At 35.6% G+C, this 17752-nt stretch overlaps 1 protein-coding gene across 1 annotated transcript in view; it reads right to left on the reverse strand.

The window, feature by feature from the left end:
* Window positions 1-1098: 1098 nt before the first annotated feature.
* LOC117223829 (protein muscleblind-like) overlaps window positions 1099-17752 on the reverse strand; it is a 609735-nt gene continuing 593081 nt past the window's right edge. Inside the window, exon 5 of the mRNA XM_076526702.1 lies at window positions 1099-1236. Coding sequence (XP_076382817.1) covers window positions 1114-1236 — 123 coding nt within the window. The 3' untranslated portion in view covers window positions 1099-1113. The remainder of the gene's footprint in view (window positions 1237-17752) is intronic.

Raw genomic sequence — 17752 nt, forward strand, 5'->3', positions numbered from 1 at the left:
AGAAAAATGATCTTTGTCGTTATATTTTCCGCTACGCGAATATACGTATCCATGTATGTATTATAATTGTGTATTTGTATATCTACATATATTTTAGACGAGTAAGTTTATGGTAATAAAGAATATAGTTGCGATATAGTTGTAATTTGTTTGATTAAAGCGAACCTTGCTACGCGTTCTAGATTATAACTATTTTAATTTAAAGTGTTTATTATCTTTTCCATTTCTGCCGTAATATAATCAGAATGTACAGTAAGCAGCAAAAGTGTCCGCACACATTTTGAAACGGTCTAATTGTTTTAAAACTGGTGCAAATCATTTAAATATTTGTGTAAATGCTAGAGAGACACTGGTTCACTGTACAATAACTAAAATACTCTTTTTTTTTTTAAATTTCGCTATTGCTTGGAATAAAAAGAATGCAAAATAACTCGTTTTTCACTTTTTTAACTGGGTCTATACCGAACATTTAAAAAACGCATTTGATACTTCTCGGTAACTTATATCGTACATGTTGAAAATTTCATTGACACAACGCTAGTTGCAAATGCTAACAACATGTTAACTTTTTAAAAGTTTGTTTCGGAAAGGAATTACGCGAAGGTTAAACATTTTTTTTATATCAATCGTATTTTTCGAGATATTTGCCCCGAGAGAGTAAAATCGAACGCACTGAATAATATTATTCGAATACTAGATTTTTGTTTCATTTTGTCCTCATTACAACCGTAATCGTATACGACCTACCGTGTCACAGTCGCGGCCAAAATTGGACGTAGCGTCGTTGAAAGAGTTGAAGGAACAAAGAGAGTTACAGCCTGTTATCAACACCGAAATTTTGAATGAACTGGGTAATCGGCCATGTAATCGTGGCTATCTCGCATGGATACAAGAACGCAATTTTGGCTGGTAATTTAAGCGTGCTGAATTCGAAATGGCCATTGCTACACGCTTCGAACGCGGCACGCTCAAATATATGTTTACCTAGCAAATAATCTAGTATGTTATCACTAATTACTCATGGAGATGTAATATACATGACGCAACGGCTAGCTATTCTCATTTCACTTTAACAGCCGCCGAGTGAAACGACCTATCGCGTCTTCGAGTTATTTATCGTGTTCTATAGAAGTTGTGAAATAGAGTTGAAATTTTATGGAAACTACCTTTAAGAGATACCGTGGAGATTTCTCTGCTCCTAATACGTCCTTTGATATCTTGTGTTTCATTACTCACCTGTAACAGAAAAATGAAAATTGATAATTCACAGCGTTACGCTACTCTTACGTACAATACATGTTTATACATATAAATTATTACCTAAACATATTTGATGGATAACATCGTACACACACAGGTTTTTAGAAGAAACGAAAACGGTAGATTTCATGATTTATCGGATTATAATTTTGATCCTATCGTTTTTCTTTGGTTATATGGAAAACAGAGTTTTCGGTTCAGCGGAATTCATGCGAAGCGGGGATTTGAAGCGAAGAAATATGTACCTAATTCGAAAGAAGACAATGCATATTTTAAAAGCCAGACTTCGTTTTATAAAAGATTAAATTTGCGCGTTAATAACTGAATAAAATCGATTTAATTTTTCATGTTGAATCGTTCTTTTTACGATTATATCACCTTGTATCCTATACGTACAAGATACGGCACTGTGACTTGCGTATTTATTACAGTATTGAAAAAACTGTAGTGTCTTTTAAAGTTATAAATAGAGCGTCCCGAAGGTCGATTTATACAGACAACCTAGAAAATTGCTACGCGATGTTGATACGATCAATCCAAGAAACTATAGTCCCCCTTATGTTTAAAGGCAAACCATGCGCTGAATGTATCAATGTCAAGTATATTACAATCGACATGAAATATATACCTCGTACATCTTGTCTTTTGAATTCACGAACACTTCGATCCAATAGAAATATAACACTGAATGAGTGTTTATAAATGAAATAAATAAAACAGAATGAAAATTGTTTAACAAAGAACGTAGCAGATCTTTTATTAAAATCAGCTTGTACAATTTGTAACTGGTTATAAAAGTGAATCGAGTTTTCGATTTAACCCCTTGCCATACTTTGACGAGTTCGATTCGTCATGAAAATTTCTAGTAATAATTTATCGAGTATAGCTGTTATTCTGTCCTTTAAAATTGCAATAAATTTCTAATCTCTTGTCATCAATGTTTAAGCATTTAAGTGAATTTAGGCATATATATATACAATAAGCAGCAATTTTCTTTCGCTTCTAAGAAATTATTGCAATCGAAAAATTTCTAATCGCAGTAACTGCGAAGAAAATGGTATGTCAAGGGGTTAATATTAAAGAAACGAACATTTCATCGACAATATCAACGACCATGTCCGATTCAACAAGAATTGGCAGGGAATATAAACAGCTGCACGCGAGCGACGCGATCAGACCCGAAACGTAATTCGATATTAATGTGATATCGTTAATTAAATATTGTTAATATTGCTATACACAATAATATAAATAAGGAGGCAAATGAAAGTACAAATTCACGTAGGGAAAACTATATTTCTACATTTAATTTATCTATTTATTAGATATATGTATATGTGAATGTATTCTGATCCTGATCTGTCAGAATTTCAGTTAATCGTGAACGATTAAGTTAACGTATCAATGTTGTGATCCAATTGCCAAGATTTGTGTTCAGTAACTTGAGCAACATGTTCAATAACAAATTTGGAATATTCTTATTTAAACTAAATCGAGATGATTTGATCGCAAGTTAAACATTATATTGCAGCAGATAATACAACATTTCGATTTGCGGACGTAAACAAATTATTTCTCGGACCATTAGAACATGGTACGGTTGAAGATTGGAGAAAATGTGATGTGCATGTTGTTCCAGCTATTTAACATGATCTTGGCAATTGGATCACGGTATATTGATACATTAACTGAATCGCTTGTAAATAATTGTTAACATCGTACGAACACTGTCTAGTCCAGATATCAAAGCTCTTGGAATTATAATAGATTTTTTTAACAAGAATGGCATTAACCCCTTGACATACCATTTTCTTCGATTAGAAATTTTTGGATTGCAATAACTTCTTAGAAGGGAAAAAAAATTGATACTTATTATGCGTCTAAATATATTTGAATGCTCAAAATATCGCTGACAAGAGATTAGAATTTTATTCGAATTTTAAAGGACAGAACAACATCTATGCAGAATAAGTTATTACTAAAAATCTTCACGACATGTCGGACACGTCAAAGTACGGCAAGGGGTTAAGTTAGATAATGTTAAGTTACGGTTAAGCTGGAGCAATGATATTGTTATAATTTCGACGCAAGCATTTGCATCGAGACTTATGGTCTTAAGGTAGCCTAAGGTTTTTTTGTAATTTTCGTATGGATAAAAATTCTTATAAACAAAATGAAAAGAGCTCCTGACAGTTCAAATATAGAATCAGAATGAAACGTACGTGTCTTAAATAGATCAATTAAATGTAGAAATATAGCTTTCCATACCTTAATTTGTACTCTGTCTACTCAATTATATTATTGTACAATAATATTAATAACATTTAATTAACGACATCGCATTCATATTGAATTACGTTTCGGACCTGGTCTGCTCACGTCGCTCGCGTGTACCTGTTTGCCTTACCTGTCAATTCCCAAGCGTTTGAATGTATTCTCAACCAAACACTCGGACCTTTTTGCCTAAACCTCTTTTTCACGTTCGATGCGAACTTCTGTAAAAATTCAGGAGCCCGGTACATTTGAAAAATTGACGAAACTACAGACAAACCAGTCTATCTAAAATTTATCCGCTCGCAGAGCCGTAGCCGGGAACGCCTCCGAGAAAGGTCAATGAGAGAGAGTTCTGTAGGATCGTGGCATGGGAAAATAACAAATTCATTCCGAAAGCACCATAAACGATTCCCGGTTCAGCCATCTAGGTAGAGGGCCGGCCGAAGGTTCCTTAATTTATTAAAACGTCGCAGACGCGAAAATTCGAAGCGATCCTTGGCGCAGGAATGTTCGTTCGTTCCCCGGTACGATCTTCTTCTTCTTCTTCTTCTCGAACTTCATCCTCTCCTCCGTTGCGTCTGGCGTAAAATTTTCAAGAGCTGTTGCGCGAACGAAAAGCGTACCCGGGTGGCTGCGCAGAGCTCACGTCCGCCATTTACACACGTTTTCCCCGTGTGTAAACGTGTATCCGTCGCGTAAAAAGATCTTGGTGGTCGGCATGCAAGTAAGAACGTCCAGGAGAAGAGCCGTAAAAGGTGCGGAGAGGAGGGGGGGAGGGAGGGAGAGGGATACGTGGAATAAGAATCTAAAAAGACTGCGGTGTAGACTCGACGACGAAACGACTCCCATGGGTTTCCTCCAATCAGCCAAACTCGAGACTGGCTAAAATGCACTCCACGAATATTTTCTGATGCGGCCGAGACGCCGCGTGCGCCTCTTCGTTATAGGCGAAAACCAGATAATTATTCGTTCAACGTTCGCGCTGCGATTACCGGGTCATTTTGACTTCAAGTACTTCCAATCGTCACCTCTCCAATTGCTCAATTTACAGAAATTGAATTAGATGAATTGCTGTTGCACTAGGAGCTACAGAGAGAATAGATCTACGAGAAGAATCTTCGAAAATATGTCTCGAGAAATTAATGAATAAAGGTGAGAATTATTGGGATCATTGTCAATTGTATAGATATTAAAATGGTTCGTCGTCCGAGGATTCGTGCCAGTGGAATATCACTATGTGTTTCGGATTTTTTGCAGCAAACGATATTATTGACATCTCGAGTGCACGATCAATTTATAGAATATCCATAGAGGGATAGTTATTCGCTAATACGGTTGGATACGTTTTAAAAGAGATATGTCCGATTATTTTAGTGACTAGCTGTACCTATCCACCCCTTTTATCAACAAATATCGAAGGAAACTTATGCAGGTGAATCAATAGGATTTATTACCTCGTACACCTCTCTTTCGAATTATGAAACACTCATTTTGTTTTACTTGAACATTTCGCGGTCGAAAATGTTTTCTCCCCTCTATTTCAACAATGTCGAGTTAGGTTGATGTCACATGATCGCAAAGGGTTAAATAGACCGTCACGTATCTCCGCTGTTTTTAATGCAACGAGAAAATATGCGAAAAAAGAATACGTTTGTTTTAGTATGATACGGAAGATTGATCTTTCTCAAGGTGAGAGATTTTCCGATATTTGAATATTATCGTTGATCAGCAAAATAACCTTTTCACACGCATATCATTTCGCATTTACAAGAACGTGTTTAAAATGATAGCCGTTAAAATTCATACTTACATACTACTTATATGTAAACACGTTTGTAATCTGCATCGTAAAGAAGATCGCCCATTACCCAAGTTCTCGTGGGAAATACTCCTGCATTATGTCGTTACTGAGATTATACGTCAACGTATTGTCAGCAGTTGTTAGTACGTCGACGTACATTTTATTTGCTAGCTTTCCCCGTAAAAAGCGCTAGAGTATTTTTAGCTGTAATTAATTCTAAACGCAATCGAACAGTATAGAAAATAAGATTATAACTAGAAATACCGAACAATGAAGACATTGGAAGAACTTAAGAATGTCCTTAGAGTATGCATAATTTGTTGAAATTATTTAAAAAAGCAATGCATTTTTTATTATATCTGTTCCCTGCATAAAGATCCTCGGTCTAATCATAACATAACTTTGGGGCGAATTTTATAGAAATTCTCTTTCTCGACGATTTGCCTACATTCAAAAATAAGGAATTAAATAAATGGAAAAATAAACAAATCGGATATTGTTTCTACGAGAAGGATTGTATAAATGATATGAATCTCTATTAACACGTTCCGTGCCACGTGTACCATCGATGGTACACGCTTGCATGTTTACTTAGTGAACTGAACAAATTGTTTACAAGAAATTTAGAACCGAAGAATCAATTTCCACCGCAAGAATGGGCGTTGATAAGTTTTTGTTACGTTGTTATGTGTACGAGAATTAATAATTGCACGTAATACATCAAGTTTTAGTAAAATATCAAAGTGTGAAGATTCGAGTAAAAAAAGCTCGGCACGGAACGTGTTAATCAAGTTTTATTGTAATTTATCCATGTTATGCACGGATTGTCGATCATTTTAAAAAGAACATTTCAAAAGCGAAGTTCTACAGCCGATCTATATGCCGTGTTTCAAGGATTCCATATTGCTTTTCCATTTGCTTCGCATTCGACCAGTGTTCCGACGTTTATAAATGGAAAGTGTATGTGGTAACTGGCTAATGTACGTCGCCTAGTGGAACATCCAACCCCTCTAGTGTTTCGGCGAGCCTTGGCTAGCGGCGAACAACTTTTATACGCTCGTATGGATTCCATTAGTAATCTTTATGCGATCTGTTAACGCGCTGTGAACAAAAAAAAAAAAAGAAGAGGAAAAGTCCCCGGGGAGTCTTTCCGTTTGGCACGTTCGCCGTTCCCCAGCTTTTATACAATTTTCAAAGGCCTTACGTTACGCGTCAAGTAGACACTCGACTCGTTCGTTCAGCTCGTTTCAGCGGGGAAATGGACGCGCTATCGTTTCGCTCGCTAACGTTGCAAGAGGGAGGAACGGTGAATAGCTTTATCGATGCGACCGTGTACCATTCCTTCGCAACACTGCGTGCGAATGTCTTTAGTTGGACAACCGTTTAATTTCTTGAACTCCTTAAACGAGCATAACCCTTAACCGCAGACACTGAGTCTGACAGATTCTGCTCTGTAAATATTATTGCTTATTCTTTCTACCATAAGTGGATCTAGAAGTTATTACTTCGAGTATCCTCCCATCTCCTTGCCACTCCCAACATATGCAATACATGTTATATTTAATTTGTACGTGAAGATTAATCTCACACTCATTTTATAAACAATATATTTTAATAGGTAAATATTATTGCTTATTCTTTCTACCATAAAAGTGGATCTAGAAGTTATTACTTCGAGTATCCTCCCATCTCCTTGCCACTCCCAACATATGCAATACATGTTATATTTAATTTGTACGTGAAAATTAATCTCACACTCATTTTATAAACAATATATTTTAATAGGTAAATATTATTGCTTATTCTTTCTACCATAAGTGGATCTAGAAGTTATTACTTCGAGTATCCTCCCATCTCCTTGCCACTCCCAACATATGCAATACATGTTATATTTAATTTGTACGTGAAAATTAATCTCACACTCATTTTATAAACAATATATTTTAATAGGTAGTTGTCACAAACTCGAATTTAGGTAGTTAACCTGCTCGCTGTTGCAATCTCTTTGAAAAGTGTGTAAGTATAGTACTTGCACCGTATATGTTAGATTTTCTTCATACTTTGAATACAACATTTTTATAAAATATATAATTCAACAAAGAATATCAATGTATATATCCTTCTTAGCCAGTTAGCTGCTTCCAACGAGTATGCTATAGTCATAAAGAAATGGCAATATTTTGTGTTATGACGAGTATACTCGTCAGAAACGGCAAACTGGCTAAGAAGGATATAATTAATTTTGGAATACGAGGATTTCTGTGAATAAGTCCACGTTATTGTTAGCAACGGTACAGTCACTGATCATAGGAAGGGCTACGTAAATAACCGCGAAGGTGGATCAAAGATTTTCTCATGCCTTTTTTATACGAACAAGACTGCTTGCCTGGCTTTAATACGTAAGCCTGGTTTCTTTCATCGATCGATCCCTCCCTATCGTTCAAACATGACGTGACTATTGTACCCGAAGGTTATAGGCAACCCTTTCCAGTCTCTTAATTAAGTCACCGTCGAATAGAATTCCAAAATGTATAGCGCGTTTGGCTTTGATAAAAATTGCACAAATCATCATGCCAATATTTATCAAATATTCAAAGCGTCTAGACCGCTTTAGCTTTATTTGTACTGGATGCTTCGACTTTTTAAAATATGACATGTAGACTTTTGATATCCGAGCTTACGCTTATTTCAGTCCTGTACAAGACCTAATTAGAATCAACGACTCCGATGAATGCGACTTCTCGTTCTTGGAATAAAATTTTCAATTCTTACCAGACATTCTAAATATGATGGATTTATGACAAAAATGAATATACCGAATACAAAACTTAGAAAACATTCGAAGAATGTACGTGTATTGTTACATTATTTTTAACTTATTATAATTATTATACCCTTGGCAATCGACTGATAACTCTTTGGTGGAAAATGCGGCACAAATTCGTTTATATTTTAAAAAACTGTTAAAACAGTAACGTTTCTATGAGTTCAGAGTTAGAATGGTTTCGTATGCAAACGATTATTAAATGGTAAAAGACATTTCGTTTGACTTATGTTTCTCACAATTTACTTAAACAATCATCATTTTGCATAAGGATCCACGAACTAGTAACTACAGATGCGCATACGGGTGGTTCAGGAGGCAATCAGTGTAAGTCCACTTGTCTTTGAAAAGGAGTTTCGCTGTGCAAACACATCTTTATCAGAGGACCTTCTGGTCGATAAATCAATATAGCCGATTTATTGACTAGCAGTTACATTGACCATCGGATGACAAAATTAATTAACCCCTTAACGTGCACGCTCGAGTTAACTCGGGCGCGCTAAACTGGTCAAACTGCACACTCGAGATAATTCGAGCGGCGTTGTACTGTATGTTGCTATAATTTTTCACACTCGAATGCAATCGAGAATTGAAAATAACAATGTGAAAGCAAAAACAAAACAATCGTTTTATTGATATTTATCATTTACATGGGATTGTAAGCTATAACACTTACTTATTCAAGTATAAAATATATCCTTTTTCTACTTATCACTTACGACTTATCTCTTCCTTGTGAACCGCTTTCCGACAGCGTATTCATATTCAGATTCTGATTCGCTCATTTTTCAATATATATTTTACTAAAATATAATGTAAAATAAAATATAATAACAACAATAATAATAATAATAATAATAATAATAACAATAATAACAATAATAATAATAATAATAGTAATATTCTGAAAATTAGAAATCATACCAATTGCATAAATATCCATTATTTTTGTATTTTTGTAGTTTTCTTGCCAAGACAACGTTCTAAATTGTGTTTTTTTACATTTAAAAAAATTGATTTTTTTTGGCCGGCCTTTTTAAAAAAAACTGTGCATTAAGGGGATAATTAAATTAACATGCTGTCCCTAAAAAGACAATGACATTTTTCTTTTATTTCTCTTCTGTTCAAATTCATTTCTATATCATCTTATAATCGAAACTGTGCTTTGTATTATTAATGGCGTTGTTATTGCTTTACAGCTAATTTGCAGAGTCGTTATTCATCTGAAGTTTTAGGATAACGGACTCGCACTGATTGGCTCCCGAGCCGTCCATATAAATGTTTCCACCCGGTTCTGATTTACGATCCGCTAAAAGACTGACCCGGCATCGAGAACAAGAGCGGGCTTAACTGCATCCCAGAGGACACTGACTTCGATAGTCCGTTTCGTATGTTTCTGTATTCTGACTGTCAACTTATCCTTTTTTATGTCCCCATGGTTTCGTTTTCCTTTTTTCTATTATTTGTACACCGATCCAAGCCAAGATATTGCAGCAACAGCGACAGTGGCAACCGTAGCGGCAGCACCGTCGTCGCCGACAGTAGCAGTAGCGGAAAATCTCAAATAAATCCTTTCGTAATCCCGCATCGCTCCTTTCAGCCAGTCCGGATTTCCACTACTCGCTTTTATGTCACCTTCGTACCCTTCGAAAACTCTCCACCCCGTTATCTGCTGCCCTTCTTTCCTGCATCCCTTTCTCTCTATCTTCCTCCATTCTCCATTCCTCCGGCCCTCCCCGCTCACGAATCTTTGTCCCCGTATACTAGTACCGCCCGTTCTCGTTTCGTTTACCCTTTCCGTATGGCCGTCAATAGCGACTTCCTGCCTTCCAGCATTCACGGCCGTCGTCATTACGATATCTGGCGACGCAGAGCATTCGAAACAACCATCGCCTGGTCGTTCCGAAACAATTTTCGCTCGCGACCGCTCCCGTCGGAATTGGATATTGTAAGCGCTTTACTGAACAGAGAGCGAGAGAGCGAGAGAGAGAGAGAGAGAGAGAGAGAGAGAGGGAAAGGAGGATGGGAGCTGGAAGAAAAATCCTGTATTTATTTCCTGAAATGCAACTCTTGTTACGGGAGCACCGCACAAATTTCTGGGTTAGAATCTCTTGCTTCCACGATATCCCCAACCCAACAGCTCTTCGAATAAAACTGGTTTTTCCTCGGTAAACGACGGTACACGAAATGAACATATTTTAGGGAAGAAATTAAAAGAACTCTCTTGGATGAAAGACTGGGGGTACCATTGGCGGCGGATGACGATTAATTGTTAGGGAAAATATTTCGGTACGAGGGTCCTTGAGGAAGAAATTCGTTAAGAGCTCGTTCGCGGGCAAAGCGTCAACAGTCTCTGTCACAAATTGATAAGAATGCTCGTGAAATATGAGCACCGTTGAATACAAGGTACGCCAGTGAGTACGTTACGAAACGTATACAATAGCATTTTTTACGAATGCAAATGCCAAATCGCCGACGTGGCTGATTTCTTTGAACAGAATCAACTTATGTCGAGTGGTAAGCGAAGTTTATTCAGCGAAATCAAGATCGAACTGATAAATACGTGCTATTGTCACAGGGATTTCTCGATAATTTCGCAAATCGAAATTTATTTACGCTTAATTCACACGTTGAATGCCACGCCGATTTTACAGAAATTTTCCGTGGCGCCACGATGAATTTTCTTTCATGTGATACATATAATGTTGAAATATTATCTGCCATAGATAAGTTACAGTGTATAACCATGTTTCACATGTTAATTGCGACAGGGGTCACTGTTTGAATCGACGATGGTAATAATAATACAAAATTTTAGATGTTGACATTTCTTTTAAATTATATGTATATATACCGGCGCGCCCAAATTGATAGGAATATATACATATATATATAATTTAAAACAAATGTCAACATCTAAAATTTTGTTATTTATAATATATATAAATATATATATAATTTAAAACAAATGTCAACATCTAAAATTTTGTTATTTATAATATATATAAATATATATATAATTATATATATATAATCGACGATGGTAATAATACAAAATTTTAGATGTTGACATTTGTTTTAAATTATATATATATATATATATATATATATATATATATATATATATATATATATATATATATGTATATATTCCTATCAATTTGGACGCGCCGGTCACCGGTGACCCCCGTGGCATTCAACGTGTTAAACATTGGTAAACTGAAAAGTGTAAAGATAGTGATTGAATCTTTCTCGAATTTTGTTTCTGGATAGCCAATATGACTGTCTCTATTTTATTCATACTTTCTAATCAGTTAACACTGCTGCGACCTGTGAAAAGTATGCACCTAAAATGTATCGCAAGAAGTGAGACCCTTTTTCACACGAAGATTCCTGCGTAGACATACGCGTATGCGATACAGCGTTCGACACGAGAAAAAGCATCTCAGTACTGTATCGCCGTCTAAACGCCTCCATTAAATTATATGTACGATCGGTATTCATTGTGCGGGCATCACGATACAAGCAGCCTCGTGCGAAATTGGTATAAGAGACGACGAGTATACTACCTAACTTAAACACTATATACAGTTTTTTTCGATATTTTTAATACTCTTATTTTTTAAAAAATATCGGAGCAATAATATGAATTCTCGCAGATCAAGCAAGATATACGCCAAGTATTTGTCGATATTCTGCATACACGTCAAACTGAATTATTATTGGAGAGTTTCACCACGATGATGCAACTTGTTCGATGAAATTTTACTCGCGATACCATTAAACCCTTGCACTAAATTTCTTCCATAACTACATTGATTAGTGCTTCAGCGTTGTTACAGCCACTGAAAGATGTGAAAATTACGTTTTTGATTGAAATTCATGCAGAACTGTTATATTCACGAACTTTAAATATCTACATTACGCTGTACATTACTGGGATCTATAGAACGAATTTTTAAAAATTTTCGTTATAGGCTCAAATAAAAACGTTAAGGAACGAGAGTTGCTTATTTTTTTTTTGCCATTTCGAGTAATAGAAAAATAGAAAAAAAAGTATTTTAGTCACTGTACAATAAGCTATAGTCCCTATTTCCAAAATATTCCAGGCATTTAGTCCAGTTTCAAAAAGCGTTCGAATACTTTACGTCAGGGGTGTAGATAGGAGGCGGTGTAAAAAAGACGCAGGAAGGTAAAACTTGGATAAGAAGTAGAGCAGGGCGTGCAGGTAATAGATTATGTATGAAATCTCCACCACGAGTCTGACTCGTTGTCATAGTGCATGGGGTTAATATCACTTGCCGACATAGTTCTGTGTATAGTTCTTCTTCCGCGACTAACAAGGAAACCACGGCTATAAAAACGAAATCTACAGGTTGACTCGAACACATTCCGCGAAAGCGCAGACGAAATGGAAGAAGCTCGAGTAACGAAGTGAAAGAAGCAAGTCGAATAATTAATAAATTAGGATTGAATATTTGTGTGAGGTATAGCGTGCATCGAATTGCAGTCGCGGAAGGGTGAATTTCGTCTGCGTTCCGTATGCACTTGAAACGTTTGCGAAAGCGATATCGAAGCACTGGCTCTCCTTAAATCGTTCACAAGCCTATTGGAGTCATATTTCTGCTTCTTATTCGTTTGGTAAGCACACGAAGAAAACGTGGAATTTCTTTTTTCCCCGTTCTCGTCGTCTCGAGAGAAAAGCCGTGTTTCTAGCCCCGCGTTCTGTCACTTCTATCCGGCTTAAGTTAAGCCACTTTTTATGCTAGCCCTTATTCGAGGCTTATCGTGACAAGATGAATGCAATATGATATCAAAAGAGGAAGAAATTCCATAACGGAGTATACAGTCCGCTTCAAAGGGCGCTTCTTCACTTCCGCGACGCTCGCTTATTCACTTCCCCACCAATTTTATTGGGAGTCCGTTCCACGTTCATCCTTTTTACAGCAGAAACTCTTGTCTCCCTTCTTACGTACGAACCATCTATGTTTAATCGAAAATCGCATGCACCCAGAATCCAAGGCGTCGTGCATAAAGTCCCGGTTAAATTTGCTTCGGCTCGATCTATACGATCTTGGAATTCGATAGTGCTTCTTACGCATCGAACGAATTATGCTTCTTTGACGCTAAATCTGCCCAGCTTTAAAAATAACTAAACCTATGTTACTTATCTTCTTCTTTATTGAACGCTGTGTGTAATCCTTTACAGGATTATCAGCAACTCAAACAAGTGAGTGATACTAATGAAGTATATAATTAAATTGAGATTACATATAAAAACGATAATCAGTAAAAAAAATCGACATCATGAGAGAGTTTAAATATAAATACATAGGATGGATATAACAGAAGGTAACTTAAAGATTAAATACATAAACAATGCTTTTTTGAAAACTTAAAAATAATCATTAGCGAGGAGATACTTGGCTGAAAAAGAAAACAGCTGATTGCGTATGAGGAATAAAAGCCTAAGAATCGTAGTTTGTTGATCATTTATACCTTCTGACATTTTTGCTATAATGTTCGCTTCGATTAAGCAATTTATTCAATTATTTTCTATGAAAGAGTCTGTATAATTTCAGCAACTTTAAACTAAAAAGATGCGAAACTAATCATTATGGCCGACTCGGCTATTTCATACGGGTACAAATTGAAACAAAATTTAATTATCCTGTTACCAAAATCTAGACGTGGAAGCATATCGAGCCTCCATAGTCCGACATTTTATATGGATTCAAATTAATTGATGTAACTTGAAACTAGCGAGTATAGGAGCGCAAACTTTAGTTGTAAATCAACGATTTTCAAAAATATGAATTTACTCCGATGTGCGAAGTGTTTATAAATATATGATAGTAATTTAATAGTTGCAATAATCTCCTTGGCTGTGAAGAAGTAATAACAAACCAAAATATGACATTGTGGCTAAAAGTTGAATGAAATTAAAGGACATTAACGTTTACTTTGCAATTTTATTTCAAGCAATTCACGTATTAATCGTTTTCTGCTTTATACGATTTCATTCGTGCACAGAAAAGGACGAGAAAACATTTGACCTATTGAGTGAATGCAAAAGTTCTGATGGATACTCGATAGATGGTGCTCATGTTCAATAGCCGTCATTATTTCATAGAACAATGGACAACCTTGCGCAAGTATTAAATGCCGTTAGTAACATCAATAAGTGTAATTGAGAACAAAAATTGTCTCGTTTACGCGAATCATTTTGTTTAAACTCCATGTTAGGTGGGACTCAGTAGGGGAGTTAATATGGTTAATATTGTCTTGGTTAATAGTGTTAATATCGTCCATGATTAATAAATCCTTTTATATGAACGTAAATTTTCCTATTAAATAGATGATTATTTAATAGGATTTTTTTAACGATTATAAATTAAGAATCACGAGAATGTATCTTCAAAAGAAAGAATGTACATGAAAAGTGTACAAAACGGTCTTTATTTATATGTATTAACACTAGAACGACGAATCGGGGTCTGTTTGGACCCAGACTGTAACACTGTGCAGAACGAGGATTTTGTAAAGTCAAATAAATATTTTCCTCACAAAATATTAGATTCTGTATCGAAGACATAATTAAATCATTGAAAAAATTAATAATATATCTTGCTCTTGTGTTAATATTTGCTCATTCGTTCTCAAAAGATAAAAAATTGTTGTTCGAATATTAACTTTCTGACAGCTAGTTTAATTTTTTACATATTTTAACAAAAGTTGAATAAAATTTTATTCGAATGGCAGATAATCGATAAAGACTACCGAATCGAATCAAAATATATCCAAATAAAAATTTATTCGTACAGGAATTCATAAGGAAAATAATCGATTCGAATAAAAATGATAGAATATAAAGCGTCAAATATTCAACTAAAAAGAATTAATTTGGATAATTATCTTAAATAAATATTTATACCAAAAAATTCGAATAATGCCCAACTCTGGTTTCATTATGGCCTATAGAGAAACAAACATATTAAAAAGGAGTATCTTACAAAATATATTGAAACATTTGCTAAATAAAATGATAAATGATTCCAAGAAAACTGATTTATATTTTTGTCAGAAATGTCCACCGTTCGAGTGTTAATAACGTTGTTTAAGCGTTGTGCTGACAGATGAGCGATGATCATAATTCTACGATTTCTTTGTGAAATATGTCGGACAATAGGAAAAGAGAAGAAAAGTTTGAAACATCGTTACGATTTAACAATGAAAACGTCTGCCAAAGGAGGTACGATCGTTCCGCCATCATTAGAATCTTATGGTTAAAAAGTTTCGTACACTATCGAAAATACGTCAGATCACATCGCGGCTCGAATGGGCAGGCGTCGTCGTTACGGAGTGATTCGTAGACGTCGCCGCAATTAGTTTCATTCTTATCCGGCCAGAACGACTACCTTTTTTCATTTTTATAGATCGTCTCCTTTCCCTCTTTAAGTTGTCGAGAAAGTACGAGCCAAGGGGCAAAAGAAATGCAAGAAGAGAAATTTCAGTATCGTCGCGTTAAATCTAGAAATTTTATAGTTTGTCACTGACACCTTGTGATATCGATTTCGACGACTGATGAACTTGTTAATTTCTAGTGTTTTTTTGTAGCCATGTTTTCACAATTTTCGATAACTATTATGTTACGGTATTTGCGGCAACAAAATCAACAATTACGTTCAGTTTACTTAAATGTTATGTGTACATTTACTTTACCGATTCTTTTTTCGATCATATTATTGAAACTGGATTTAATAATGTAGCTTAAAATACTATATATAATATAATATTACGGGAAGAAATTCTTAGAATAACACCAGTGCAATTGAAAAATCTATCAACAGCGTACATATGTATGCGTATAATATTTAAAATATATTCGCCTAATATCTTATTAATTAATTTTTGTATATTATCTTGTACTAGCATTTCATTAAGTACTAGATTGTCCGAAAAGTAATTTCGTTTCCTCCAGAAAAAAAATGAAAGGCGCATTTCGATATCTAGAGGAAATTTTATCGAATGATGTGCTGACCAGTTTGTTTTATAATCTTCTGCCATTTTTCTGGCTGCTTAGAAACTTCGTTTTCCTACAAGTCTTGTTGTTATCGAACAACCTAATACTTTGAGCATTCAAATATTGGTTCGACTTACGTATGTTGAACACTGATATGTCGTTGAATTATGTTGCAATTCTACTAACATTACTTTCAAACGTTTCTTTGGATCCCGTTTCGCATACGCAAGTTTAATATTCTAATTTGATACTCTAACTATGGCCAATGTAAATTGTTCGAATGCTTTCATGAGCCAACGAATGTAACGTTAGAAGTTCTCCAAGTTGTGTATCCCCAATACTACGTACGAAGTTAACTTTTCAAATATAATCTGATTATATCTTGTCTTTGTGTACCATCGCATACACAATGCATTTTCTAACGCTGACGTACCTATAGCGTTAATGCAATAAAGGCCGCATAAGGATCACGCTTGGATCTTATTAAAATTCTTTGACAATATTCAGATAAATATTCGATTCTTAACATTTTTAGAAGCAACTTCGCCGAATAACTTTTAATATTTCATAATAATTTTTAATATTTCGTAGTAAGTCCGACTATGCTTGCATGAGTGAATGTTGCGTTGGTGAACAGTAAGGGGTAGAGGATAGTTCTGAAAACTCGCACATGACATTAAAAGGGACGACGTTCAGGACCGCGACATTCGCAGTTAGTGCGGATAACCTAAGGCAGACCGCATTAGCCGAGAGGCTTATGTCTTGCTTGTCGACATGGCGGCAACTTCAGAACAACAATTACTATTCGCATACCAAGATGTATATTTGTTGAGAGACCTTCCAAACTGTCGTCCTGCCGCTAATAAAACTGGCGCAGTTGCAACCGGCGCGTTCGCGTGCACCGAATATTGTCAGCGAGGCAATTAATAATCATTACATTAGGCGAACGGACCGAGCGTGTGTTAAAGTTTACGCCTCCGCTCCATAAAATCTATCTGTTTACGATCCTCGTGGGAGCGAGAAAACGGCAGGACGTTATTTCTAATTCCGTGGAAATTGCGCCAGCCCTGCGTAAATATTCTAATATCGATTTATTGTGAAGCCTGCCGCTCTCTTTTTGTCAGAGTCTGAATAAAGAACAGCTTCGTGAGCATACCTGGCGAAGAGAGATCGAGGCAAATCATTTTCACGTTTACTCTGTTCACTGTTTATTATTTATATGTTATACCAAACGCAAATTAATGTTCTGTTTACCTTGGTTCAATTTACCCCGCCGGGGATAAATGTTTTAGTAACGCGCGGAGATTACTTTAACCCTAGAAAGATAACCATATGACAACGTACGTAAAAGATAACCATACGCTTCAGAGGCGCATGCTTTTCTAAGGCGTTTAAGTTAATCTAGTCATTTTAAAGGTTTGGCATTATTGTAAAAATAAAATGCATTTATATTATATTTTTTTATATTTTAAGTAATTTTAAACTTAAATCACTAGACCTCTATGAAAAATTAACAAAAATCAACAGTCTTCGCAGGCGCCTCTGCGACGTAGGTTATCTTTCTCGGGTT

This window comes from Megalopta genalis, chromosome 15 (genome assembly GCF_051020955.1).
Source record: "Megalopta genalis isolate 19385.01 chromosome 15, iyMegGena1_principal, whole genome shotgun sequence".
In the NCBI taxonomy this organism is placed as follows: Eukaryota; Metazoa; Arthropoda; class Insecta; order Hymenoptera; family Halictidae; genus Megalopta; species Megalopta genalis.